Source organism: Pithys albifrons, chromosome 28 (genome assembly GCF_047495875.1).
Source record: "Pithys albifrons albifrons isolate INPA30051 chromosome 28, PitAlb_v1, whole genome shotgun sequence".
NCBI lineage: Eukaryota > Metazoa > Chordata > Aves > Passeriformes > Thamnophilidae > Pithys > Pithys albifrons.
Genome location: NC_092485.1, coordinates 726128 through 754083, shown reverse-complemented (window position 1 = coordinate 754083; position 27956 = coordinate 726128). Strand labels below are relative to the sequence as shown.

At 56.8% G+C, this 27956-nt stretch overlaps 1 protein-coding gene across 3 annotated transcripts; it reads right to left on the bottom strand.

The window, feature by feature from the left end:
• Positions 1 to 96: 96 nt before the first annotated feature.
• On the bottom strand, positions 97 to 27956 carry KCNC4 (potassium voltage-gated channel subfamily C member 4). Of its 3 annotated transcripts, none has more exons than XM_071578546.1 (5): positions 27842 to 27955; positions 26225 to 26969; positions 20497 to 21433; positions 18363 to 18548; positions 97 to 240 (listed from the first exon to the last, which is right to left on the bottom strand). In XM_071578546.1, exons 2-5 carry the CDS (start codon positions 26873 to 26875, stop codon positions 179 to 181), a joined length of 1836 nt encoding a protein of 611 aa, XP_071434647.1. In that variant the 5' UTR covers positions 26876 to 26969; positions 27842 to 27955; the 3' UTR covers positions 97 to 178. The 3 variants fall into 3 exon arrangements, with proteins under 3 accessions (XP_071434647.1, XP_071434645.1, XP_071434646.1); XM_071578544.1 differs by lacking the exon at positions 97 to 240 and adding an exon at positions 8662 to 9262 and having other exon boundaries at positions 27842 to 27956; XM_071578545.1 differs by lacking the exons at positions 97 to 240; positions 27842 to 27955 and adding an exon at positions 8662 to 9262 and having other exon boundaries at positions 26225 to 27334.

The window sequence follows — 27956 nt, the reverse complement described above, 5'->3', positions numbered from 1 at the left end:
CCTTGGGAAGAGCATCCCTTGGGGAGAGCATCCCTTGGGGAGAGCATCCCTTGGGAAGAGCATCCCTTGGGGAAAGCATCCCTTGGGAAGAGCATCCCTTGGGAAGAGCATCCCTTGGGGAGAGCATCCCTTGGGAAGAGCATCCCTCTCCAGGACACTCCCTGGATCCAGCTGGGGCTCAGGAGAAGGTGACCACCTCACCCTGGGGGTAACTGGAAGCGAGGGAATCCTGGCAGGACTCTGCAATTAAAGACAAAAACATTAAACACACCATCAGACATTGTGTTCCATCTGTTTGGGAAGAAATAGAAGACAGAGAAGGAGATGGAGCTTCCAAGGGACCCAGACTTTGTAGGATGAAGAAAACAGAGAAACCATGAAGCAAAATGGCTTTTTTCAGAGGGATAAATGCTCCTGTTCCATCAGTAAATCAGGGGAAAAATGGTTTAAAAAGGCCTCAGAATGGAGCCAGAAATTGAGACTTGGGAAATGATTCTCCCAGAGAACCCAGACTTGGAGTCAGGGAGATTTTGGGGGTCAAAACGTCACATCCACTGCAGCCTTTTGCTCCCAGAAAGCTGTTCCTGCCCAAAACTTCCCAAGCCAACCCCAAGCCAGATGTCCCAAAGCCAAGCCTGGTGCATTAATCCCGCAGTGCTTTTGCTTCTCTCTCTCTCCCTCTCATTTGTTATCATTGAATTAATTACCATTGATTGGAGCTCTGAGTCACCCCCCGCCTCTCCCCATGTGCCAGGGCCTGGTTTCCAGGCGAGGGGCTGCCAGGCAGGGAGACAGTGCCTGAGCCACAGGAGAAGTCCTGGAATTCTGCTTTAAACCTCCTGATTTTGGGCTCAACCTGCAGACCCAACACAGCCCCAAACCCACGTCATTTCCCCCCAAATAGAGGTCTCATTCTCTGCTGAGCATCACTGCACAGCCTGGGTGAGCAATGCCTGGACTTGCAGGCTTTCCCAAACCCCACATCCCATAAAACCCCTTGGGATTAAAGCCCCCTAAATGCAGGAAAACTCCCCACCATCCCAGGAAAATGGTATCAGGTTGGGGATCCAGCACCATCCCCAGCAGCAAATTGGGGACCAGCTGATGAAAAACAGTCTGGTCTTGGTTCCATCAGTGCCATGAGCAGCTAAAAGCTCTTGGCAGGACTCGTGTCCTGCTGGAAACATTCCCCGTCAGGTCAATTGATTTACCAGGGCACGACTTGCCTTGTAACTCCCATCGCCTCCTCCCCATTCAAAGCCATTATCTGGGCGGGCTCAGAGACTCCCAGGGACCCCCAGAGACCCCTGAGAGACCCCCAGAGACTGCCAGAGACCCCAAGAGACACCCAGGGACCCCCAGAGACCGCCAGAGACCCCCAGAGACCCCAAGAGACCCCAAGAGACAGCCCAGAGACCCCCAGAGACTGCCAGAGACCCCAAGAGACAGCCCAGAGACCCCCAGAGACCTCCCAGAGACCCCCCAGAGACCCCCCAGAGACTCCAAGAGACAGCCCAGAGACCCCCAGAGACCCCCCAGAGACCCCAAGAGACAGCCCAGAGACCCCCCAGAGACTGCCAGAGATCCCAAGAGACAGCCCAGAGACCCCCAGAGACTGCCAGAGATCCCAAGAGACAGCCCAGGGACACTCAGAGACCCCAGAGACCCCCAGAGACCCCCTGAGACCCCTGAGAGACCCCTGAGAGACCCCCAGAGACTGCCAGAGACCCCAAGAGACAGCCCAGAGACCCCTGAGAGACCCCTGAGAGACCCCTGAGAGACCCCTGAGAGACCCTCTAGAGACCCCCAGAGACCCCAAGAGACAGCCCACAGACCCCTGAGAGACCCCCAGAGACTCCCCAGAGACCCCCAGAGACCCCTGAGAGACCCTCCAGAGACCCTCAGAGACCTCCCATAGACCCCCCAGAGACCTCCCAGAGACCCCCAGAGACCCCCAGAGACCTCCCAGAGACAGCCCAGAGACCCCCAGAGACCCCTGAGAGACCCATCAGAGACTCCCAGAGACCCCCAGAGACCCTCCAGAGACCCCCAGAGACTCCCCAGAGACCCCCAGAGACCCCTGAGAGACCCTCCAGAGACCCTCAGAGACCTCCCATAGACCCCCCAGAGACCCCTGAGAGAGCCCCAGAGATCCCCAAGAGACCCCTGAGAGACCCCCCAGAGACTCCCCAGAGACCCCCAGAGACCTCTGAGAGACCCTCCAGAGACCCCTGAGAGATCCCCAGAGACCCCCCAGAGACAGCCCAGAGACCCCTGAGAGACCCCTGAGAGACCCATCAGAGACTCCCAGAGACCCCCCAGAGACCCTCCAGAGACCCCCAGAGACCTCCCCAGAGACCCATCAGAGACCCCCAGAGACCCCCCAGAGACCCCTGAGAGACCCTCCAGAGACCCCCTGAGACCCCCAGAGACCCCTGAGAGACCCTCCAGAGACCTCCCAGAGACCCCCAGAGACCCCCCAGAGACCCATCAGAGACCCCCAGAGACCTCCCAGAGACCCCCAGAGACCCCCAGAGACTCCAAGAGACAGCCCAGAGACCCCTGAGAGACCCCTAGAGACTCCCCAGAGACCCCCAGAGACCCCTGAGAGACCCTCCAGAGACCCTCAGAGACCTCCCATAGACCCCCCCCAGAGACCCCACAACCTCCAGGGCCCTGCCTTGGGAAGGAGCTTCCCATCCTCGGGAAAAGAATCAGCACAACTGCAAATAAATAACAATGTCCCAGGGGTTTATTTTTTTGTCCCCACCAGGGGAAAATCCCCCTCCTGTCCCTGCTCAGGCTCTGTTTGCTCCACCAGAGTGTCCCAGCCCATCCTCAAAGCCTTCACAGCATTTTTGGGCACAGATCTGCCCCCCAACATCAGCAGGGGGCTGCCCTGGCTTGGCACAACCCAGGTCCAAACATGCCCAGGGTTTGTTGTGGTGCTGCCAGAGCCATCCCTCCCCCCCCCCCCCCGAATTCCAGGGATGGGGAGTTCAGCCAGTCCCACTATGAGCAAACCTCCTTAATTGCTGCTCCCTGGGCTGCCAGCAGTGTTTGGGTAGGTCCTACATTAACACAGGCTGTCAGAGCAGCCCTGAGGAGAAGGGCTTGGGGGTGTTGGTGGATGAGAAGCTCAGCATGTCCTGGCTGTGTGTGCTGGAACCCCAAACCCCCTGCCCTGGGCTGGTCCCACAGTGGGGGCAGCAGAGCAGGGGGGATTCTGCCCCTCTGTCCCCCAGGTCAGACCCTCCTGCAGAGCTGCCCCAGCCCTGGGGAACAACAGCACAAGGACCTGGAACTGCTGCAGCAAATCCAGAGGAGGCCCCAGAGATGCTCCAAGGGTTGGAGCCCCTCTGCTCTGGAGCCAGGCTGGGAGAGCTGGGAATGTTCCCCTGGAGAAGGGAAGGCTCCAGGGAGACCTGAGAGCCCCTTGCAGAGCCTAAAGGGGCTCCAGGAGAGCTGGAGAGGGACAGGACAGGGATGGAGGGCAGGGAGAAGTGGGATATTGGGAAGGAATTGCTGGCTGGGAGGGTGGGGAGGGGCTGGGCTGGGATTCCCAGAGGAATCCCCAGCCCTGGCAGTGTCCAAGGCCAGGCAGGACAGGGCTCAAGGAGAGCTGGGGAGGGTCTGGGGACAAGGGACAGAGGGCCAGGACACAGGGAATGGCTTCCCACTGAGAGAGGGCAGGGATAGATGGGATATTGGGAAGGAATTCCTGGCTGTGAGGTTGGTGAGGGGCTGGGATAGGATTCCCAGAGGATGCCCCAGCCCTGGGAGTGTCCAAGGCCAGGCTGGATAAACTTGGAGCCCCCTGGGCTGTGGGAGGGGTCCCTGCCCAGGGATGGGGTGGGATTTATGGTTCTTTCCCACCCCAACACTCCTGAAATTACAGGATTCTGAAGGCCCCAGAGAGACCTGAGAGCCCCTTGCAGGGCCTGAAGGGACTCCAGGAGAGCTGGAGAGGGTCTGGGGACAAGGGATGGAGGGCCAGGACACAGGGAATGGCTTCCCACTGCCAGAGGGCAGGGATAGATGGGATATTGGGAAGGAATTCCTGGCTGTGAGGTTGGTGAGGGGCAGGGATGGAATTCCCAGAGGATGCTTCAGCCCTGGGAGTGTCCAAGGCCAGGCTGGATAAACTTGGAGCCCCCTGGGCTGTGGGAGGGGTCCCTGCCCAGGGATGGGGTGGGATTTATGGTTCTTTCCCACCCCAACACTTCTGGCATTCCAGGATTCTGAAGCCAGGCTGGGAGAGCTGGGAATGTTCCCCTGGAGAAGGGAAGGCTCTGGAGAGACCTGAGAGCCCCTTGCAGGGCCTGAAGGGGCTCCAGGAGAGCTGGAGAGGGTCTGGGGACAAGGGACGGAGGGAGAGGACACAGGGAGTGACTTCCCACTGAGAGAGGGCAGGGATAGATGGGATATTGGGAAGGAATTCCTGCCTGTGAGGGGGGGCAGGCCCTGGCACAGGTTGCCCAGAGAAGTTGTGGCTGCCCCATCCCTTGAAGTGTCCAAGGTCAGGTTGGACAGGGCTTGGAGCAACCTGGGCTGGTGGAAGGTGAGACCTGAGAGTCCCTTTCCAGAGCCTGAAGGAGCTCCAGGAGAGCTGGAGAGGGTCTGGGGACAAGGGATGGAGGGACAGGACACAGGGAGTGACTTCCCACTGATAGAGGGCAGGGATAGATGGGATATTGGGAAGGAATTCCGGGCTGTGAGGTTGGTGAGGGGCAGGGATGGAATTCCCAGAGTATGCCCCATCCCTGGCAGTGCCCAAGGCCAGGCTGGACAGGGCTCAAGGAGAGCTGGGGAGGGTCTGGGGACAAGGGATGGAGGGACAGGACACAGGGAGTGACTTCCCACTGATAGAGGGCAGGGATAGATGATGGGATATTGGGAAGGAATTCTGGGTTGTGAGGTTGGTGAGGGGCAGGGATGGAATTCCCAGAGGATGCCCCATCCCTGGCAGTGCCCAAGGCCAGGCTGGACAGGGCTCGGAGCACCCTGGGCTGGTGGAAGGTGTCCCTACCCATGGGACTGGATGAGCTTTAAGGCCCCTTCCCACACCAAGCATTCTGTGATTCCACAATTATTTTCTCCCCAGCCTCAGGACCCATTCCCTGCCCCAGCCCAGCCCACACAGGAGGAGGAGGAGGAGGAGGAGGAGTGTGATCCCTCCCCAGCAATGCACAAACCCCTTTCTGCTCCTGCATTTACCTTTTCCTGTGGGAAAAGCGTAAGGATCAAGTGCCCTGGTGGAGGTGAGGAAGGAGCAGACTGGGAGCTGGGAGGCTCCTATTTATAAGCTCAACTGCATCTTATTTTGCATCTGCCTCTGCTCTCCCTGTTCCTCGTCAGCACAGGCCAACCATGGGGCTGCTATTTATTTTCTCTTTTCCTTTATTGTCATCAACTGAGCGCTGAGGATTTTTCCTGGCAGTGCAGGGGAAGCTGGGAACAGGCTCCTTCTGGGCAGAGCAATTACTCTCCTGACATCTTCACCTCCCTCCCTGCTGCCTGACAGCCCTTTCTATTTTCTCAGCTCTTTCAGGCATCTCCTGAGAAACAGAGCAGTTGTTTCAACAATAAAAATTAATGCTTTGCACGCAACCCTGGGATCCTGGTGCAGTCTCCATGCAGAGCTGGAGCCTTCCAGGAGGAGAAAGAGAAGGAAAAGCTGCTTCTGGAAGGGGGTTCTGCTCCCAAATCCCCACCCTGGATCCAAAGGCTGGTCTGGTTTTGGTGATGTCAGCACCGGGGTGGGGGGGGGTGGGGTGTTACAGGGGGCTGATCATTGTCCCAACGTGCTGATCCATGTTCCAGGATGGATGGACACATGGACAGAGGGATGGGAGCACTCCAGAAACATCAGAGATGTTGTTCAGCATCTCTGGAGTGTCCAAGGACAGCTTGGATAGAGCTTGGAGCAACCTGGTCTAGTGAAGGTGTCCCTGCCCATGGCAAGGGCTGGAATAAGATGGTCTTTAGGTCTTCCCACCCAAACCATTCCATCATTCCATGATTTCTCATCCCATTCCCACTGCTGAGCACCTGCAGCCACAATGGGGAGGGAAAAGGGACACTAAAGCTCCAGGATGCCACCCCACTATCCATAGGCAAGGGACACTCACAGATGACAAACATATTCCTGCTCAGTCACAGCATCCTGCTGGGCACAGGACCCCACACACTCCCCCCATGCCATGGCAGCCCCTCCCATGCCCCCTGGGATGCCCCCACAGCCCCTCCTGGGGGTTGTTTTACTTTAAATACCATTTTAGGGCTTGGGGAGAGGCAGCCGTGGGTTTAATCCCGGGGATTTATTCAGTTCTTTGGGAATAACTCCAGCAACTTTCCTTTCCCTGGGCTGGAACGTGAGTGAGCTCCTTCCAGATCCCAAAACACAGATAAGCTCTGGGAGGATATTTGGGGGAAGTATCGGATATTCCTGCTCTATTCTTGTCCTATTCTCCAGGCAGCCAATTTTGGCCACTGGTTGAGATAAAACCCTGAGCTCCAGAGATATTTCCAGCTCTGCTCTGCTCCAGCACAGCTCCTCTTGCCCAGGGGGATTAACCCCTGCTCAGCTCCCCTGAAAACCAACCCAGACCTCACTTAAAAGCCCCGACAAGCCCCTTTGTCCCCCCCTGCAGCCCCCAAATCGCAGGGAGGTGGGGAGGAAGAGGGAGAAGATGGGTTTTTCAGCAGTGTGGTGCCTCCCACTGAAATCCCTCCATCTCCCTTTCGGGGTTTGGTTGTTTTAGAGGAGCTTTTTGCACATTAGTCATCCCCTCTCCCGAGTTGCATAACGGCACAGCTAAAAATTGCATCCTGTGGCAGCTCCTGCCCAGCCCTCCTTGCTCCGGTGGGAAGCAGATTTTGGGGGGTCCACCAAAGGTTTTCCACACCAGCCAACCAGCTCTGCTGTTTGGATGAGCTGCTTTGGGTGCCAGGGGGGGGAAAGGAGAGGGTGGCATCTCCTGGCAGCAGCTCTGGGGTTGATTCTCTGCTTAAAATCCCAAAGTTTGAGCGGCTTGGTCTGACTCAAGGGACAGGTTTTTGTGCCTGGCTCGTCCCCAAAGTCAAGGTGTGACCTTGACCAATCACTTGACCACTGGACTAATGGAGTGTGACCTTCCCTGTGGGCAGGGGGTGGGATATTCCAGCTCCTCCTGCTTCCAGAGGGGAGAACAAGCCAGAGAAACTTTGGGATGAGCCACTGGACTCACCCAGTCCATGGATTTGGGGACCTGCCCAGTTACCCCAACCACTTCCTATGGGAATTCACTTCCATGACAGAAATCTAAAGAATTTCTACACCACCAGCCCCACACAGGGGCTGCCAGTGAGGGGTGAACAGGACACTCTGAGCAGAGGATGGATGCAGCTCATCCCAATTTTCCCCCAAATCTCTAAAATTTCCAGCTCCAACACCGGGTCTGTCCGTGCTCAGCTCTTGGTATCCAGTCCCAGGACCTGACTCGTGGCACCAAATTATTCCACCTCTTTTCTGCTTCTCTTCAGCTCCACAGGGGGAGGAGGGAAGAAAAGCAAAATAAAAGGGAAGAACTTCCTGTTGGCCCCGTGGAAGAACTTGGGGCTGTTGGTGCTTTGGGGGGTGGAAGTGGCTCCTTCTGGCAGCTCCTTCTGGGCACTGAGGGGAACTGAGGCAGAGGGAGCCTGGGATGGAGCAGGAGGGGTCTGGCTCCCTGTGGGATGTGCCAAAATCCATCCTGGGATGTGCCAAAATCCATCCTGGCTGCTTTCAGATGCAGGGCCATGGAACCACAGAAATCACTAAGGTTGGAAAAGACCTCCAAGATCACCAAGTCCAACCTTTGCCCAGCCCCAGCTCAGAGGGATCCTCACTGTGCATCACTCCCTGAGCACCAGCTCTGCCTTGGCCATGATGGAGGGGAAGGTCCTGACCCCCAAAAGGCTTTTGGGGCTGTTCTTTTTAAATACCCCCAAAACTGAGCTCTGCTCCCCAGGAAAGTCTCCAGGCCGCAGCCCTGACTTGCTCAGGGTGAGGAAAGAGGTTGAGAGCACACCAGGGTGGGATTCCAGAGCAGGGCTGCACCCCCTACAGCAGCCCCTTGCAGCCCCCAAACCCAACAGGGAAAGAAATGAGCCAGAAATCAGGGACTGGAGGGTTTGTTGGAGTTCCAGAAGACACCTGAGATCATCCAAAACCACCCAAAAAAACCCCCAGTGAGCAAAAGGCAGCGGTTCAGCAGGGAGGTCATCACTGCAGCCTCATCCCCCTCAGGATGGCAAGGATCTGGTTCAAACCCAGCTCCCATTCCCTTGGGAATGCTCTGCCCCACCACCCTGTGTCCATCTCAAACAGGGATTCATCCCCTCTTTCCATTTAGGCATCATTTTGTCTCAAATCTCTCCTGTCCCCCACTGTTCACTGTTCACCACCAGCTTTCCCAGGGATCCTTTTTCCTCCTTCCACCACCTCCCAACTCCTCCTGGGACCATCCCTACCCATTATTCCAGCCTTTCCCAGGGCCCTCCAGCCTCCACAGGACCTCAGGGCTGGTTTCCAAGGCCCATCCCTGAGGCTGGATGGAGATTCAGACACAATCAGTGAAAGAACAAGTGTGATTTAGGCAGAAAAAGGCACAAAACAAGAGGGAACCACTGCTGGGCAGGGAATAGAGGTTTATTCATCTGTTGCCTCCAGAAATTTGAGGCTGGTTTAAAAAAAAAACCCAAACCAGAACCTAAAATTATATGAACTCAGCCATTTCCAGCAGAATGAGATATAATTTTATGAGTCAACGTGTCCTTCTTGTGTTTCCACCACCCTTGAGCCACCAGCCCACGGGAGGGAGGGCTCGGCACCAGAGGGAACCACAGGCCTGTTCATTTGGGATGAATGAGGTTTTGAGGGGTTGGAAAATACCCCAAAATACTCCAGGGACAGTCCTGAGCACATGGAGGTGAGAGGCAAGGTCGGGGGAGATGTTACAGCTCCTGCAGAGCAGGGCAGGGAGAGCTGGAGAGGGTCAGAACCAGCTCCTGGGGATGGAGATCCAGCTCGGGCTCTGGAAACCGCAGGTGTTGGGAAGGAGGGGGCGGAGCAGAACGGCACAGAGCAGGGTCCAGGAGGTGTTTTAGAGGATGGAGGGGACAGGAGAGCAGGGATTCTGCAGCGGACAGGGGGAGCTGCAGCGGGACGTGAGCGGGACCGAGCCCGCCGCGGCTCCGGCCACCCCGACTATGCTGCTCAGGCTCCGCGATTTGCCACAGCCTTGGGTGGAGAAAACACACAGTTAGAGCCGAGCAGGGCCATTCCCGAGGCTCGGAGAGCTGGGGGGACCAGCCCCACACCCCAATCAACCCCCTAAAAAATCCAGGAAAGGCTTTCTGAGGGCTGAGATCCTCCAGACTTTCCCCCCTGGCCAAATCTGGGACTTGGGGCGTTGCAATCCTGGGAGACCAAATCACTTCTAGGGGGTGTTGGATTTCCCAAATTCCTCTGAATGAAGGAGGACACTGAGGTGCATTCCCGAGGCTTGGAAAGCTGGGGGGCCTCAGCCCCACACCCCAATCAACCCACTAAAAAATCCAGGAAAGGCTTTCTGAGGGCTGAGATCCTCCAGACTTTTCCCCCCTGGCCAAATCCGACACTTGGGGCACTGCGATCCTGGGAGACCAAATCACTTCTGGGAGGTGTTGGATTTTGCTTTTCCCAAATTTCTCTGAATGAAGGAGGAGACTGAGGGGTTTGTGGGCTGAAGCAGACAGGGAAAAGCAGCAGGACTCAAACCCACACCCCAATCAACCCCCTAAAAAATCCAGGAAAGGCTTTCTGAGGGCTGAGATCCTCCAGACTTTCCCCCCTGGCCAAATCCGACACTTGGGGCACTGCAATCCTGGGAGACCAAATCACTTCTGGGGGGTGTTCGATTTCCCAAATTTCTCTGAATGAAGGAGGACACTGAGGTGCATTCCCGAGGCTTGGAAAGCTGGGGGGCCCCAGCCCCACATCCCAATCAACCCCCTAAAAAATCCAGGAAAGGCTTTCTGGGGATTAAGACACTCCAGATTTTTCCCCCCTGGCCAAATCTGGGACTTGGGGTGTTGCAATCCTGGGAGACCAAATCGCTTCTGGGGGGTGTTGGATTTCCCAAATTTCTCTGAATGAAGGAGGACACTGAGGGGTTTGTGGGCTGAAGCAGACGGAAAAGCAGCAGGACTCAAACCCACACCCCAATCAACCCCCTAAAATTTCAGGAAAGGCTTTCTGGGGGTTAAGACACTCCAGACTTGCTGGCCAAATCCAGGACTTGGGGCACTGCAATCTTGGGAGACCAAATCACTTCTGGGGGGGTTGGATTTCCCAAATTTCTCTGAATGAAGGAGGACACTGAGGTGCATTCCCGAGGCTTAGAAAGCTGGGGGGCCCCAGCCCCACACCCCAATCAACCCCCTAAATAAATTCAGGAAGGGCTTTCTGAGGGCTGAGATCCTCCAGACCTTTCCCCCCTGTCCAAATCCAGGATTTGGGGCATTGCAATCCTGGGAGACCAAATCGCTTCTGGGGGTGTTGGATTTCCCAAATTTCTCTGAATGAAGGAGGACACTGAGGGGTTTGTGGGCTGAAGCAGACAGGGAAAAGCAGCAGGACTCAAACAAACATGGGATTTGGAAGGAGTCATTCCCACAGCTCCGAGTTCCAAACCCCAAGCTGTTGCTGACACCTTCCTGTGTGCAAAGGAGCAGGTAGAAATGCTCATTATTTTCCATAAGGAATTGCATCGGAGGGCAAGTATTTCTATTTCTTTAAGCACAGGAACAATTCACACTCCCTCCAAAGAGCCAGGAATTGCTCCAGCTTTTACTGGAAAAGCAAACAGCCAGAAGAAACGCCCTCATGGGTCAAAAGCCCCTTCTCTTGCTGGAAAGGCACTAATTATTTGCACTGAAAATTGGATTTTAAGGTCCAACCAGCAGCACTGTTAAAGCTGAGTCTGTTCCCTGGACCTGCTCCCAAAATATGGAGAATGAGTGATGCTCCTGGCCATGCTGAGCCATGCTCCTGGTTTGGGAGGTGCTCCAGTGCTCCCTGGCCATGCTGAGCCCGAGGTCCCTGCCCCTGCACCTGCCTCAACATGCAAACCCAGCCGAGCCTGAGCCCTTCCCGAGCACCAGCAGAATCCAGGGAAAGCAGGAGCATGGAAGTGAATGGGGGGGATGGACAGAGTAGGTCCTGACAGCTGAGAAATGGGGTGATGGGCAACCCCCTGGGCAGTGCCAAGCTTGGAATCCCTCCCTGTGCCCCTCTCCCCCACTCCAAAATGGGGCATTTTGGGTTCTCCTTGGAGGGTGCTGGTCCAGCCAAGCTGCTTCAGGCTCAGAGCAGGAATACTGGAGCAATCTCAGCATCTCCCCAGGGAGGATGGAAATTGTGGGGGGGATGGACAGAGCAGGTCCTGACAGCTGAGAAACAGGGTGATGGGCAGCCCTCTGGGCAGTGCCAGGCTTGGAATCCCTCCCTGTGCCCCTCTCCCACACCCCGGGGTGTTTATGGGGCATTTTGAGTTCTCCTTGGAGGTTGCTGGTCCAGCCAAGCTGCTTCAGGCTCAGAGCAGGAATCAACACTGGAGCAATCCCAGTATCTCCCCGAGGATGGAAGTGAATGGGGGGGATGGACAGAGCAGGTCCTGACAGCTGAAAAACAGGGTGATGGGCAGCCCCCTGGGCAGTGCCAGGCTTGGAATCCCTCCCTGTGCCCCTCTCCCCCACTCCAAAATGGGGCATTTTGGGTTCTCCTTGGAGGGTGCTGGTCCAGCCAAGCTGCTTCAGGCTCAGAGCAGGAATTAACACTCACTGGAGCAATCCCAGCATCTCCCGGAGGATGGAAGTGAATGTGGGGGATGGAGAGAGCAGCTCCTGACAGCTGAAAACCAGCGTGTTGGGCAACCCCCTGGGCAGTGCCAGGCTTGGAATCCCTCCCTGTGCCCCTCTCCCACACCCCGGGGTGTTTATGGGTAATTTTGGGTTCTCCTTTGAGGGTGCTGGTCCAGCCAAGCTGCTTCAGGCTCAGAGCAGGAATCAACACTGGAGCAATCCCAGCATCTCCCCAGGGAGGATGGAAGTGAATGGAGGGGATGGAGAGAGCAGGTCCTGACAGCTGAGAAACAGGGTGATGGGCAACCCTCTGGGCAGTGCCAGGCTTGGAATCTCTCCCTGTGCCCCTCTCCCACACCCCGGGGTGTTTATGGGTAATTTTGGGTTCTGCTTGGAGGGTGCTGGTCCAGCCAAGCTGCTTCAGGCTCAGAGCAGGAATCAACACTGGAGCAATCCCAGTATCTCCCCGAGGATGGAAGTGAATGGGGGGGATGGAGAGAGCAGCTCCTGACAGCTGAGAAACAGGGTGATGGGCAGCCCCCTGGGCAGTGCCAAGCTTGGAATCCCTCCCTGTGCCCCTCTCCCACACTCCAAAATGGGGCATTTTGGGTTCTGCTTTGAGGGTGCTGGTCCAGCCAAGCTGCTTCAGGCTCAGAGCAGGAATTAACACTCACTGGAGCAATCCCAGCATCTCCCCAGGGAGGATGCTGAGAGAAGAGCCCCACCTGCTAAAGGCTCCACAGCACTTTAAACCTGATTTCTATCCCCTTTTTCTGTATTTTCCCGAATCATTTCCCAGCTGGAGCACCAGCAGGGAGCACGAGGCTTCTTCCACCCTTTCCCACCACTCAGTCCCCAGGAGCTCCACATTCTCCAAGCAGAGGCAGGTCCAGGGGACAGAGGGACAAACCTGTTGCTGACTCCAGCCAAGCTTTCCCAGTCCCTGCAGTGGAAGCAGGAGCTGAATCAGGCCCTGAGGAGAGGAGCAATTCCCTGATTTATTTTCTGGCTTGGATCCACACAGAGTGTGAGGAGAGAATTGAGACAGCTGGGGAGGACCTGGGGATGTTTCCCACCTACAGCAGCTGCTGCAAAGACCCCCCTGCTACCCCCAACATCCCAAAAATCTGCACCATCCTTCCTCCTTGCTCTTTTCCTGGGAGAGCTGTGGCTCTGGGGAGGACTCAGGTCTTTCCCTGCCACCCTGAGCCCTGTGTGTGGGAAGGGATCCTGCTGAGATTCAACAGTCCCCAAAAGTTTGGGATAACTCTGGATCCAGCACCCAAACAACACCAGTTTGGTGGGAGGTGTCAGAGGTTGGGGCTTGCTGGAAGCCTTGGTGGTGATACAGTTTTATAGGGATGCTCTTTGCCCTCTTGATCCAATCTCTGGATAACAAAAAAAAAATGGAAACGGGCACAGGAATGGGGCCAAAATTACTCTGCTTTGTCTGATTAATTCTCCAACACCACAGTTTGGGGCAGCACTTCATAAAAGTGTTGGATTCCTCCAGGGACCTTCAGTAACTCCAGGGGCAAACCTGCCCAAAGCCCCAACACTCCATTCTATCCATCAGTTTATGCCCAAGTCACACTTGCAGGAACTCCTGGGAAGGAGCTCAGGGCTCCATCCCTCAGGGCTCCATCCTCGGCGAAAGCAAACCCATTCCTGGGATTGTTTTTGCCCAAGGGCCTGGGAATACCTGGTGGGTGATGAGACAAGATGCTGAGATCCAGTGCGTGCCCCAAGGCAACCTAGCCTTGGGGAAAACCTAACTGTGTGCCTTGAGTTGTGTTTTGCAGGAAACCAGACACCAGATGAGAAAGACCCAAACAAAGCTGATACTGGTATCCCATGACGTCCAACGATAAGGCAGCCCTAACCTGTGAACCAGTCCTGAACTTGGAACTGTGACTTTAACCAAAAGGCCAAGGACCCAAGCTGAACTGATGCTGGGGCTGATCCTTGATGTGTCGGGGAGTATAACAAGCAAGGTGGGAGGAGTCTCTTCTCTCTTTGGTCCCTGCTTCTGACCAGGACAGTTCCCACTCCCTGACTGCTGATATCAGGCCCTCCTGCCGGTCGGCACGTCTGCTTAGCCGGGGACGTGAGCACATTCCTGTTAATTCCTCTTTCCCTCTTGCTGGGAGGTTTCCTTTGGGGAGGGGGTTTGGTTGGTTTGGAGTTTCACCTGTTAGCTGGGGCGACCTCGGTGAGCCTGTTGTTGTTTTCTGTCACTATGTGCTATTTCATATTCTGTGTTAAGCTCTCCTCTTCTCTGTATAAATATAAAACCTCACTGTGTTTAAAGCCTCATTTCTGCTGTTTTCCCTCACTCTCCTGCTCTGGGAGTGGACTTTTTGACTGGGTACCAGGCAGTTGGCATTTTGCCAGCTCAAACTATAACACTCCAGGGACCTTCAGTAACTCCAGGGGCAAACCTGCCCAAAGCCCCAACACTCCATTCTATCCATCAGTTTATGCCCAAGTCACACTTGCAGGAACTCCTGGGAAGGAGCTCAGGGCTCCATCCCTCAGGGCTCCATCCTCGGCGAAAGCAAACCCATTCCTGGGATTGTTTTTGCCCAAGGGCCTGGGAATACCTGGTGGGTGATGAGACAAGATGCTGAGATCCAGTGCGTGCCCCAAGGCAACCTAGCCTTGGGGAAAACCTAACTGTGTGCCTTGAGTTGTGTTTTGCAGGAAACCAGACACCAGATGAGAAAGACCCAAACAAAGCTGATACTGGTATCCCATGACGTCCAACGATAAGGCAGCCCTAACCTGTGAACCAGTCCTGAACTTGGAACTGTGACTTTAACCAAAAGGCCAAGGACCCAAGCTGAACTGATGCTGGGGCTGATCCTTGATGTGTCGGGGAGTATAACAAGCAAGGTGGGAGGAGTCTCTGGGATCTTCAGTCCATGCTTCTGACCAGGATGGTTCCCACTCCCTGACTGCTGATATCAGGCCCTCCTGCCGGTCGGCATGTCTGCTTAGCCGGGGACGTGAGCACATTCCTGTTAATTCCTCTTTCCCTCTTGCTGGGAGGTTTCCTTTGGGGAGGGGGTTTGGTTGGTTTGGAGTTTCACCTGTTAGCTGGGGCGACCTCGGTGAGCCTGTTGTTGTTTCCTGTCACTCTGTGCTATTTCATATTCTGTGTTAAGCTCTCCTCTTCTCTGTATAAATATAAAACCTCACTGTGTTTAAAGCCTCATTTCTGCTGTTTTCCCTCACTCTCCTGCTCTGGGAGTGGACTTTTTGACTGGGTACCAGGCAGTTGGCATTTTGCCAGCTCAAACTATAACACTCCAGGGACCTTCAGTAACTCCAGGGGCAAACCTGCCCAAAGCCCCAACACTCCATTCTATCCATCAGTTTATGCCCAAGTCACACTTGCAGGAACTCCTGGGAAGGAGCTCAGGGCTCCATCCCTGGTGCCCACCCTGGTTGCCCACCAAGCCCAGGGCCAGGTGAAGCCACAAAGCACCAGAGGGTCATGCTCTGCTAATTGCCCTGGTGCAGTTCATTAACAGAGCCAGAATCCCAGTAACTCCAGTGCTCCCTGGAGTCACTGGGACTGTTTTATGAAGGGGTTTGCTGCCAACAGAGGAGTTGGGGCACACTGTGTGACACCCAGGGGGTCCTGCCAGGCTGAGCTTCCCACAGGAACCACTCAGCCCCCAGTGCACCCCATGGAGGCTGGGAGGGAGCAGATGGGAAGGGGTGGAGCAGGGAGGCAGCAGTGCCCAGGAATGCCTGTGCCTGGTTGTGACAGAGGCCTGGCATGGTGTTCCTGTGCCAGTCTGGGCTGGTCCTTGCTCCCCAGAGCTGGGAGCTCATGCGGGCACCCCCAGTTCCACCCCAGGTCAGGGCCCTGCACTGACAGCAGGAGACAGAGGGAAAAATCAGCTCCATGAGGGTCTGGGTTGGGCCACTGAGCCCAGAACTGCTGCTGTGCCACGTGAATGGGCTGATAAAGGTATTTAAAAGAGGGGTGGATGTGGCACTTGGAGACATGGGCAGGGTGGGAGGAATGGTGGGACTTGATCTTGGAGCTCTTTTCCAACCTAAAGGATTCCATGATAAGTGATCTCACGGGCATGGAGGGTGTGGACTCCTCCTGCCTCCATAATCCTCACATTCCAAACCAGCCTCCTGCCAACGTGTCTGGGCCCAGCAGGACACCCTTTGGGGATCTGCTGAGGGGAGATCAGGGCTCTGAAACCATCCCTGGCAGCAAAGCAGCAAAGTAACACGACTGGAAGCATCCAGAGGGACAAGAAACACATTCCACATGGGAATCCACACAGGATCCAGTTCCCCAGGTCCAAGGGGTGGGGATTAGGGGTAGCTGTTCTCTTTGAGCTGCCCCAACAAGACCCAACACTGCAACTGGGCCTGAACCACAATGGATATTGAGACCTGCAGCTTCTCCCTGAACCAGCTCCATCTCCTGCTCTCCACAGCTTGCACAGACACCAGTACCTGTCCCAGGATCTGACAGATGGCCATCAGTGAGGCGGGCTCAGAACCAAGCTCATCTCAATTTGCAGAGCTGCCAAGAACCCAGTACCAGAACAAACAGCCTCAGCAGGAGATAAATCAGGACTGAGGCAAGAGGAGCCACTGCAGCTCCCAACGGTTCCTGCTCTGCCCTCTGGTCATCTCTGGTCACCTCTGGTCACCCCTGACCACTGGAGCATTTCACCAGGGCAGCCCTGGCCCAGGACAGGATCCCACAAGCAGGACACAGGTAGTGAGGTTTCCTCTTCCCCGAAGTTCTCAAGCATCCCTGAAGCCCTTGTGGATCCACCTTTCTCCAGGTGCAACACCATTTCAGCAACGTGGGGATAAGTGACCCCCCTACACCTCTACTGAAACCTGTAGACAGCACTCTGACATCTGCAGGGAAGGCACCAGAACACCCCAAAAATGACCACCACAGTGCCCTTTCCAAAAGATGCCACTGCCACCACACAAGGAGAGGAACCTCCTGTCTCCTCTCCCAGAGATGGATTTGCCAGCAGTGAAAGCAGCTCTGGATCCTCAGCTCTGAGAGCTCCTCCAGGCTCCAGCAGGACCAGGTTCAAATGCTTCAGCTGAGGAGATGCCCGACCTCAGCATTTTCTAAGGATGAAGATCAGCACTGGCTTTCATCCCTTCCAGCTCAGCCTCCTCCTCCCAGTCTGGAGCAGGCCTGGAGCCCCCTCACCCCTTCACATTAACAGGCATTAAGCAAAGAGACCAACTTCAAAGGAAAAGGCACTCCCAGGAAAAAACCAGGAAGCTCTTCAAGCAAATATTTGATGGTATTTGCCCAGAGATGAGCAAAGGTTTTCATTTCTTTTCCTCTTTCTACAGATGAGTGGGAATGCCAAAGGGAATCCTTCATTTCCCAGGAGGAAACAACCAATTTGCTTCTACTACTGTGATAAATGTGGCTGCCCCCAGACACCTCCCCTGCATCTGGAGCCCATCCAGGCTCTGCCATCACAAGCAGTTCCACAAGGAGCAGACCCCTGAGGGTCACCAAAGCACCAGCAGATCTTGGGGTGCAGCTCATCATCCCTTCTCCTGCCTGGTCCCAGCTCCAGGCACCATTCCCTGGGAGTATCAGTTGGTACCAAGGAGGTGGAAGTAGGTCAGCTCTGCATCTTCATCATCCCACACCACCCTGGACATAAAAAAAACCCCTGCAGAGCCAAAAAACTGAGCTGTGCCAAGAGAATCATCCCAGCAATCGAGGCTGCAGATGGATTCTGTGGCACTGGATTTGCCCTCCCTGGGGCTGCCTGGTGGGATTGGGGCAGAGAAAGATGGGGCCAGGCTGAAGAGGACTTTGTTTTGTCATGGCAGGAAGAGTTTTGTGTTTTCCTGACTCATCTCCCCCTCAGTTTCTCATGGAAAACCTCAACATTTAAGCACAACTCCCTTTCCAAAGCCAGAGGAGCCTTTCTGGCAGCCCAGACCTTCTGGGAAGACAGAACTTGACACATCACAGCCACCCACGCTCGAACCCACCCAAAGCCATTGGAAGGGGAGAGCAAAGGAAAACCTGGGGAGTTTCTTTTCCCTACTGAAAACCTTTTGATCACCTTCAGTCACAACCTCACCACGTGCCCAGGAGAGATGGTCCCCTCACACCACCCAGACATGGGGCTTGAAATCCAGAGAGTAGAGTGGGAAGGGCAGGAGAATTTGGAGCACTGGGGAGCAAAACACCTGTCCCCAAGGAGGGCAGTGCCACCAGCAACAGGGTCATAGACCCCAACCAGGGGCAATCAGGGGGGAGAAGAAAACAGAAAGTGTGGAGCCAGCACAGGGAGATGTGGTGGACGGAGATGAAGCAGATGGAGAGGCAGGAACATGTGGAGAGAGGCAGGAACACGTGGAGAGAGGCAGGAACACGTGGGCTTGGGGAGCAGAGGAGAGCCAGGAGAGAAAGCCCTGCCTTGGATGGACAACAAACCTCCAGCTCTCTTCTCCAGCCATACCTTTCTGGATACCTCCATCAGCTGCACAGGAGAAGTCCCCCGTGGCCAGCAGGAAGCACGTGGAGGATTTCTTGTTCCTGTCCCGGGTGCTGGAGCGGCGCATGGGCCGTTTCCCCTCCTCTGTCGGCGACAGCGGCTGCTCCTCGTCAGACAGCACCACATTGGCCTCCCCATTCTGCTTGGAGTCTGCAAGGAGGGGGCAGAGACCCATCAGCAGCTGGTAAAGTACTTGTGGTGGTCAGAAAGGTGAGGTCAGACCATTCAAAGAAGAAGATGCAACCAGGTTGTAGATGGTCCAGAACAATCCCACTAATTCCAGGACAATCCCAGCCTGGACATGTTAATTTGGGGTGTCCAGGGGAGCAGGACCATCCCAGACTCAAATCCAAGCAGGAAAGAAGTAGCTGTAGCCCTGCTCAGGGTTATAAATCCTGCATGAAGCCAAAGCTGGGGAAGAAACACCCCAGGTCTTTGAGATCCACCCACTTGATTGGTGGGAATCAGCTCTCCAAAAATTCACACCGCTGAGGAAGCGGCTGCTCGGGATGGTGGGAAGTGCTAATTTATGTCACCTGACTCTCTGGTTCCCTGGGTGAGAGGAGGCTCTGCCACGTGAGGGCCTGGCCTGAGCTCCTGGTGGGTGTTGTGGTGAAGGGGTGAGGTTGAGCTGCTCCCCCACAGCTCCTGCTCCCAATTCCAGGGCTCCTGGGGCACGTGGGATGTGCAGCCATGGGGGAAAGGGAGGCTCAGAAAGGACAGGGGCTGTTTGGGGCATTCAGAGCTCCCTGGGTCCCTACAGGGGAAGGGCACTGTGAGACACATGTTCCAGATGTGCAGCTGCTCAGGGCTGGTGTCAGAGAGCATCATGTTGGGGCAGGACACAAGCCCACCACGGTCCTCCTGTTTCAGCTGCTCCAGAGGTGCCAAAGGCAGCAAACCAAGAGTGAAAGGGCAGCAAACCAAGAGTGAAAGGGCAGCAAACCAAGAGTGAAAGGGCAGCAAACAAAGAGTTAAAAGGCAGAACAGCTGCTGTGGCCACGCTGACACCAGGGCAGGGCTCTCACTGACCCCCAGGCTGAGCCCAAGGGGTGGTGCCCACCAGTAACTGCCTAAAACTGAGGCCATGCCCTCTCCTGACCCAAAGGAAGGACTGGCCAAGCCCCAAACTTCAGCATGAGAGCAAATAATAAATGTACAGGGGCTGCTTTTGCTCAGGGTTTGGGAATTTTACCTCCCACAAGAATGGGGAGGTGGGGTCAGGCCCCAGGAAATGCCCATGGATTTGTCCATTTTGGAGAAGGTTTCCATGATTTATGGTGGAAGGAAGCAAAGGAAAATCTATCCCAAGATCATGGCCAGGCTAAGGTGGGAGCTGGGCAAGTGGCCTTACCTCTGCCAGGATGAGGGAGAGGTGGGCTCAGTAGGGACACCTGGAATCCCACCATGTAAGTTGATCTGTGCCATCAGGAGAGCAGGATATGGCCTTTCCCCCTTTCTTGGGGGGAGGAACTTGATCTGCAGCATCCTGGTCCACCAACAGGCCCCCAACACCCTTCTACACCAACTTATCACCCACCCCAGAGCTGGAGGACACACCCTGGTCCACCAAGAGACCCTCCAACACCCTTCCACACCAACTTCTCTCCCACCCCAGAGCTGGAGGACACACCCTGGTCCACCAACAGGGCCCCCCAACATCCTTCCACACCAACTTCTCACCCACCCCAGAGCTGGAGGCCAGACCCTGGTCCACCAACAGGGCCCCCCAACATCCTTCCACACCAACTTCTCTCCCACGAGGCCAAACCCTGGTCCACCAACAGACCACCCAACACCCTTCCACACCTACTTGTCTCCCACCCCAGAGCTGGAGGGCAGACCCTGGTCCACCAACAGACCCCCCCAGGCATCCTTCCACACCAACTTCTCTCCTACTCCAGAGCTGGAGGACACACCCTGGTCCACCAACAGACCCCCCAACATCCTTCCACACCAACTTCTCACCCACCCCAGAGCTGGAGGTCACACCCTGCACCATCACCAGGGGCTCTGGGACACAGGGGAACAAAACTACTGCCTTGGGTGCTCCCAGAGGTGTCCCCCTCCCTGCTCCCCCCCCACTTTGGGGTCTCACCTGATCGTTTCCGCTCGGTCGCCCCCTCCTCTGTGGCCAAGGGGCAGGTGTCGCTCTGGGTGCTGTTCCGGGGGGAATTCTCCTCGGATTTGCCATAGGTGGGTGAGTCCAGAGGGGCTGGACGGGGTATATGCTTTTTCTTCTTCTTTGGCAGCTTCTGCTTGGCCATGGCCAAGGAATAATACATCCCAAAGTTATTGACGATGACGGGCACGGGCATGGCGATGGTGAGCACCCCCGCCAGGGCGCACAGCGCGCCCACCACCATCCCAGACCAGGTCTTGGGGTACATGTCACCATAACCAAGGGTGGTCATGGTGACCACGGCCCACCAGAACCCGATGGGGATGTTCTTAAAGTGGGTGTGGTCGCTCCCGGTGGGGTCGGACGTCTTGGCCCCGATGCGCTCGGCGTAGTAGATCATGGTGGCGAAAATCAACACCCCCAAGGCCAGGAAGATGATGAGCAGCAGGAACTCGTTGGTGCTGGCGCGGAGGGTGTGGCCCAGCACCCGCAGCCCCACAAAGTGCCGTGTCAGCTTGAAGATGCGCAGGATCCGCACGAAACGAACCACCCGCAGGAACCCCAGCACGTCCCGCGCGGCTTTGGAGGACAAGCCACTGAGTCCCACCTCCAGGTAGAAGGGCAGGATGGCCACGAAGTCAATGATGTTGAGGAGGTTTTTGACGAAGAGGAGCTTGTCTGGGCAGCAGATGACGCGAACCAGGAACTCGAGGGTGAACCACAGGACGCAGACGCCCTCGATGTAGGTGAGGATGGGCTCCGTCTCCACCTTGTGCGTCAGCAGCACCGTCGTGGTGTTGCCCACCACGAGGGTCTCCGTCACGTTGACGTCGATGTTGAAGGCCTCGTGTGTCTCCAGGCAGAAGGTTGTGATGGAGACCAGGATGAAGAAAAGGGAGGCGAAAGCCACGACCTGGGAAAGCAGGAGTTACACGGGGCCGTGAGTGATGTGGGGTGACCTCTTCTCTTTGGGGGAGGCTCCAAACACCCCCACCAGCCCATGACCATGGGTGGGGAGCGGGGAGGGGTCCCTGGGCCTGTCCCAGGAGTTGGCAGCAAACCTCAGTGTCTGCAGCCATCGGTCCAGAACCTTTCTCAAAGTGCTACAGCGTGTCCAAGGGGCTCCAGCTGCAGCTGGAGATGGGCCAGAAATGACAGTGATGGGGATGAAGGGAGACCTGGAACAGCCTGGGATTGGAGCAAGACTCCACTGGGAACAGACACAAAATTAAAGAGTTTAACTTCTAAATTTTAAGAGGCCAAATTCAAAGAGCTTTCTCCCACATTCATCCCAAACCACACCAGACGAGAGGTTCCCATCATTCATGACCGTGAGGTTCAGGGTCTGGATGTGTCAGAGATGGCCTTTCACCCCCTCCTTGCTCCCTGAGGGTCAGTGGTGGGTGATGTGCCCACAGAAGGTCCCAGGACTAAGAGAGCAGGACAAGGAGAGGAGCAGAAAGAGCTGTCTCCTGCTGAGGCCTGGACCTGGTGACACCCAGATGTTCCCATCTGTCCCCTCTGCCAGACCAGTGAGACCTTTGCCCCTTCCATGCCACTTCCTGCCTGTGGATATCAGCGAGGAGGGTGGAAATCAGAGGCTGTGTCAGAAGGACCCACCCTGTGGTGCCCCATCAATCCTGCTCAGCTCCCTCTCAGCAGGATGAGCTCATGAGGAGTCCTTTACCCAGAGCATTTATTTCCAAGAACTCCCCAAAAACTAAAGAGCCTCTGAGCAGAAAAGCTCCTGTTCTACTTTCCTCCAGCCCCAAACCAGCAGGTTTGGCTCCCCAGGAGCAGATCCTGCTCCAGCCCCTTTGCTGCACCAGCACTGAGCAGGATGAGACCGTTTGCTGTCCAACCCACACAAGAGGCTGCTTTGGGCAGAGCTGCTCCAGAGGCTGCTCCAGGAGACAGCCTTGGTCCTTGGCTGGAGTGAATCAGCAGCACAGACAGCCTGAGTCACGCTGAAGAAAAACCCAAGCCCATTCTGGCAGCCCAGAGCCTGCCAGGAGCATCCCCCAGGGGTGTCCCCGAGGGCAAACCCATGGGGGGTGGCACAGAGAGCGCTCCAGGAGTTCGGTGGGAAGGTTCAACCAGGCATTAACTGCTGCAGAAGCCTCTGGAAGGTGATTCTCCCACCCCAGACACCTGCTCAGGGGTGGGGGATGAGATGCTCCTCACCCCTCAGTCAGACCCCGCTGGATCACGTGTGGCTCCAAAGGCCAATGAGCCATTTGGGAAGCAAATCCAATGCAAAGAGGGATCCTGAGGCCACTTTAGCCAGACAAGTGTCTCTACACGGTGGTGGCACAGCCAAAATAATCTGCTTCCAGCCAAGGGCTGAGTCACATTCCTGAGTTTCCCTGTGTGGGGAATCTCAGGAAAACCTGAAGGATAAAAACTTGCGCTCAGAGCAAGGTAGGGAGAAATAAAACCCCAAGGAAGGGAGTGAGACCCTGTGAACACTCAGGTAATGAAGCAGCTCTGCTGTGTGAGTGTGAGGTGAGACCTGATTTAGTCCCAGAAGCAAAAACAACCTCTAAAAATAGGAGACTCAGGTTCAAAGCTGGTGCAAACCATCGTGTGTCCCCCCCAAAACCAACAGTGCTGCTCCACTTTTGTGTCTGACCCAAAATGTCTCACTCAGTCTCTGCTCCAAACTCAAGTTCTTTTCCCAAAATATATTTAAAACAAAATAAAATCGATGCATTTTGTCCAGTACCACCAGAACTCCCACCAAAGAAGCCCTGCTGGGTGATCTACACGAGCTCAACCTGCACTCAGCACCTTGAGATGGGTGTTCCCAAAAAAATCCATCACCCTACAGGGGCTCACCAGCCTGGGGGTGCCCATGGAAGTGAGGTCAGAATTCCCCAGAGCAGGAAAAATATTGAGGAGCTCCAAGTAATTGGAGTTTGGAAGTAGGGGCCGAGAAATTCGGCTCCCAGGACTCTTAGTCATGGCAGTGGCACAGCTGAGGGTGCACATGGACAGCTGGGGCTGCTGATTCTCAAGGTTTGGCAAAATGCACCAGACTGGCTGCTCTGGAGAACTCCCAGTAACTCCCTTTGGACCTGGAAAGGAAGGGGGAGACCCTAAAATGGGGTAGAGTTGAAGAAATGCCAAGCACCCCAAACCTCAGCACCCCAAAACAGGACAGAAGTAAAGAAATCCCAACCACCCCAAAACATCAGGGCAGCACCAGGAATGCTCCACCCATGGAGGTGCTTGTGGATCCCAGAGCATCCCAGTGATGGATGTCAACTCCAGCCCGGGAACTGGGAGCACTGGGCAGGTTGGACTCACTTGGGGTGGTTTCACTGCTTTGTGCCCCAGTTTCCCTTCTCCTCAGTCACATTGGAGTATTTTCTGGGGGTGACCTGAAAGGGTGACCATTGCCATGGTCTTTAGCCCAGAGCAGTGGGAAGGGTGCAGGGAGCTCCCAGTATGAACTGGTCCCACTCCAGCCCCAGCCAGAGCTCCATCACAACCACCTCTTCTGCCTCCAACACATTCCTCCTGCTAAAGCCTTTCCAGCAGCAGCTCAGCACACAGGAAAGCAGGAAAACACAGGAAAAGCAGATCCAAACAACACCATGGGAAACAAACAGACAAAAAAAAAAAGAGTTGAATTACTGTTCTTGGGTTTATTTTTAATTTCGTTGAAGTTTTTATTTGGAGCTTTGCACAACTCGGAGCATCTCCCCAGTGTGATGAGCCCTCAGAGATGAGCAAAGGAGCAGGTTCTCCCTTTTAAAAGGAGTTCACCTGAGCAACCTGAGCATCCTCTGTGTGTGTGTGTGTTGCAAGAACATCTTCCTGCCAAAATCTACCCCTGCCCCTGCTGGTGGGTGTCAAATGCCTGCAGGATTTCTTGCCACTGACCAGTTTTTTCACACCTCTAAGCACATCCAGAATTCCACTTGGATCCCAAATGCCCATCTGTGTGTGTGTGAGGTTGGTAAGCTGCGTGTGACGAGGGGTGGGTATGGGGTGGGTGTCTGGGGGTGCATGGGCAGCGCTTTGGGCATGATCTGAGAGTGGCTGGGAGAGGAGACCCATGCACAGAGAGCCTGAAGATGAGCCTGGGTTTGAGGGACACATCCTGGGCCTGTTGGTGCTGCCTTGGGTTGAGCCCATGGGTTGAGTCAACAGGTGCCCATGGGTAGGGACTGTCTGTATGCCCAGGGAGGGTCCTGGGGGGCTGTTGGTTGGGGTTGTGCTCATGTGGGCACCTCAGTGTGTGGCTGAGGGGGTTGGGGCATGTCATGTCTGTGTTAACAGCTGAGGGCCTGGGCTTGCATGTGCTGATGGGCACCACGAGCTGATGGGCACCATGGGCAGCATCGACACGGTGACAGTGGGGGACAGGGGGCCAGGGGGTGTCCTTTGGTGGTGCTGCTTCTGAGCACAACCTCCTTGGGGATGGCCATGAGGATCCCATTTGCTTCCCTGACCCCCTTTCCACACCTTGGCTGTTGAATGTGGGTTTGGTGGGGGCACATGTACAACCCAGCCAGAAGAACTCAAGCATCCTGCCCATCCTAGAGCATCCTGAAATTCTGCCAGGACTCTGCCCTGCCAAGGACAGCCCCTCATCACCATGTGCCCAGGAGGTGCCCAGGCAGAACCTGAGGGCACAAAGCAGGCAGGGATTGGGCTTGTTCCCAGTTTAAGCCCAGCTTCTCCTCTGTGATGAATTGGGAAGGGTTTGGGAGATGATGGATGGGGTGTCCTGCAGGATGGGAGATGGCCAAGGTGTGATGTGATGGGAGGGGACTGGGAGATGATGGAAGAGATGTCCTGCAGGATGGGAGATGGCCAAGGTGTGATGTGATGGGAGGGGACTGGGAGATGATGGAAGAGATGTCCTGCCAGGATGGGAGATGGCCAAGGTGTGATGTGATGGGAGTGGGATGGAAGATGATGGAAGAGATGTCCTGCAGGATGGGAGATGGCCAAGGTGTGATGTGATGGGAGTGGGATGGGAGATGATGGAAGGGGTGTCCTGCAGGATGGGAGATGACCAAGGTGTGATGTGCTGGGAGTGGGATGGGAGATGATGGAAGGGGTGTCCTGCAGGATGAGAGATGGCCAAGGTGTGATGTGCTGGGAGAGGACTGGGAGATGATGGATGGGGTGTCCTGCAGGATGGGAGATGGCCAAGGTGTGATGTGCTGGGAGTGGGATGGGAGATGATGGAAGGGGTGTCCTGCAGGATGGGAGATGGCCAAGGTGTGATGTGCTGGGAGTGGGATGGAAGATGATGGAAGGGGTGTCCTGCAGGATGGGAGATGGCCAAGGTGGGATGTGATGGGAGGGGATTGGGAGATGATGGAAGAGGTGTCCTGCAGGATGGGAGATGGCCAAGGTGGGATGTGATGGGATTGGGCTGGGAGATTATGGAAGAGATGTCCTGCAGGATGGGAGATGGCCAAGGTGTGATGTGCTGGGAATGGACTGGGAGATGATGGATGGGGTGTCCTGCAGGATGGGAGATGGCCAAGGTGTGATGTGCTGGGAGTGGGATGGAAGATGATGGAAGAGATGTCCTGCAGGATGAGTGATGGCCAACATGCCTTGGATGGCAATAAGGGGGCCCACACAACCCACGAGGAAAGTCCATCTCACCGCAGGGATGAGGAGACGAAGACACAACCCACCCATCCCACGTCCCCACCGGTGCATTCCGCAGCCTTACCCTTGCTGCCTTGGACGAGTAGGGATCCTCGAAGAGCGCCCACATCTTGGGCTGCCAGTTCCGACAGCAGCCACCCCCTCCAGCAGCCCCTGGTGCCCCGGGGGGCCTGTCATCCATGCCCAGGCGCTGCAGGGCCATCTCCCTACCCCCTTCCTCCTCAGGCTCCTCCCCAGCGGCCCCTCCGCCGGGCTCGGGGCTCTCGAAGATGTCCAGGGCCTCCTCGGCGTCGCGATGCTGCCGGTAGGTCATCCAGCAGCAGGGCTCCACGTCGGTCTCGTCGATGCCCCAGTAGGTGAGCTCCTCCTCGAAGAGGGGCCCGCAGATGTCCGCGGGGCAGTGCAGCTTCCCCGTGCGGTAATAGTTGAGCACGTAGGAGAAGATCCCGGGGTGGCGGTCGAAGAAGAACTCGTTGCTCTTCCCATCGAAGTCGAAGTTGCTCTGGGCGTCAGGGTCGGCGAGCCAGGCCAGGCGGGTGCCCGGCAGAGTCCGCAGGGTGCTCTTGTAGGTCTCATGCCGAGTGCCACCCACGTTGATGGTGATCTTGTCCGACTCTTCCCCTTTGCCCATCTCTTCCTTCAGGCATGTTTTGGAGGGTGGTTTGTTCCCAGACTTGCGTCCACGGTAGGAGGAGACACACACGGAGCTGATCATAGATTTCGGTGGATGGGAGATGCACGGAACGCGCACCCTTCCTCCCGGCGAGGAGCTGGGGGTCGGCGGAGGCGGGAGGGGGGCACGGATGGGACTGGCGAGGAGAAAAGGGGAAGCTTAGGCTCGGCTCTGGCCGCGGGGGGAGCACGCTGGAGCCGAGCCGGACACCGCCGGCTGCCGGGGGACAGCAGGGGAGGCTGCAACCTCCACCCCCTCCCAAACCACCCCCCCGAATAAAACCGCCCTAAACCGGGAGCCGGCCCAGCCCTGCCGGGCAGCAACAAGTGCGGGCTAGAGGGGGCCCCGGGGCGGGCTGGTGGGCGCTGCGGGCCCGGCTGAGAGGATGCTGGCGAAAGGATGGGGCGATGCTGAGCCCCGCCGGGCGCCGTGTCCCCCCACCCCCCCCCGCCCGGTACCTGCAGCGCCAGGCGCGGGGGGGCCCCGGCGCCCGCCCCTCCCGCTCCGGCGGCTCCGCGCACCCTCCGCCCCCCGCGGGCCGCGCTCGGGGAGGGGGCAGCGGCCGGGGGGCACCTCCCCGGGCCCCGGCGGGGAGATGGGGGGATGGATGCGTCCCCTCCGCCTCCCCTCCCGCTCCCCCTCCCCGGGGGGGGCTCCGCTCACGCGTGGCCGGGCCGGGGGGGCCTGTTGCGCCCCGGCGGTGCCTCCCGGGGCTCGGCGCGGGGGACGCGGCGGGAGCGGCTGCGGGGCTCGGCGGGGCTTTTATAGGGCTGCGAGCGGGCGGCGGGGTTATCGGAGCCGACACCGCCCCTCCGGGGGGCCGGGGACCCCCCGCCCCAGCGCCCAGTCCCGCAGCAACCCCCAGCGCCCCCCGCCGCTGCCCTCCCTCCCCTCCCCGCATCCCTCCCTCCCCTCCATCCTCCCATCCCTCCCTCCATCCCCTCCACCCACCCCCGGCCCAGCCCCCCGCCTCCCCGCGGGTCCCCCACGCCCCCGGGCACTGCTCACCTCCCCGCGGGGCCCGACGCGCCGCTGAGGGTCTCGGGGGTTCGGTGTCAGCGAGGAGTGAACCCCGGACACCCCAGCTCCGCTTCGCGCCGGAGGGGAAATGCAGCCCAGAGCT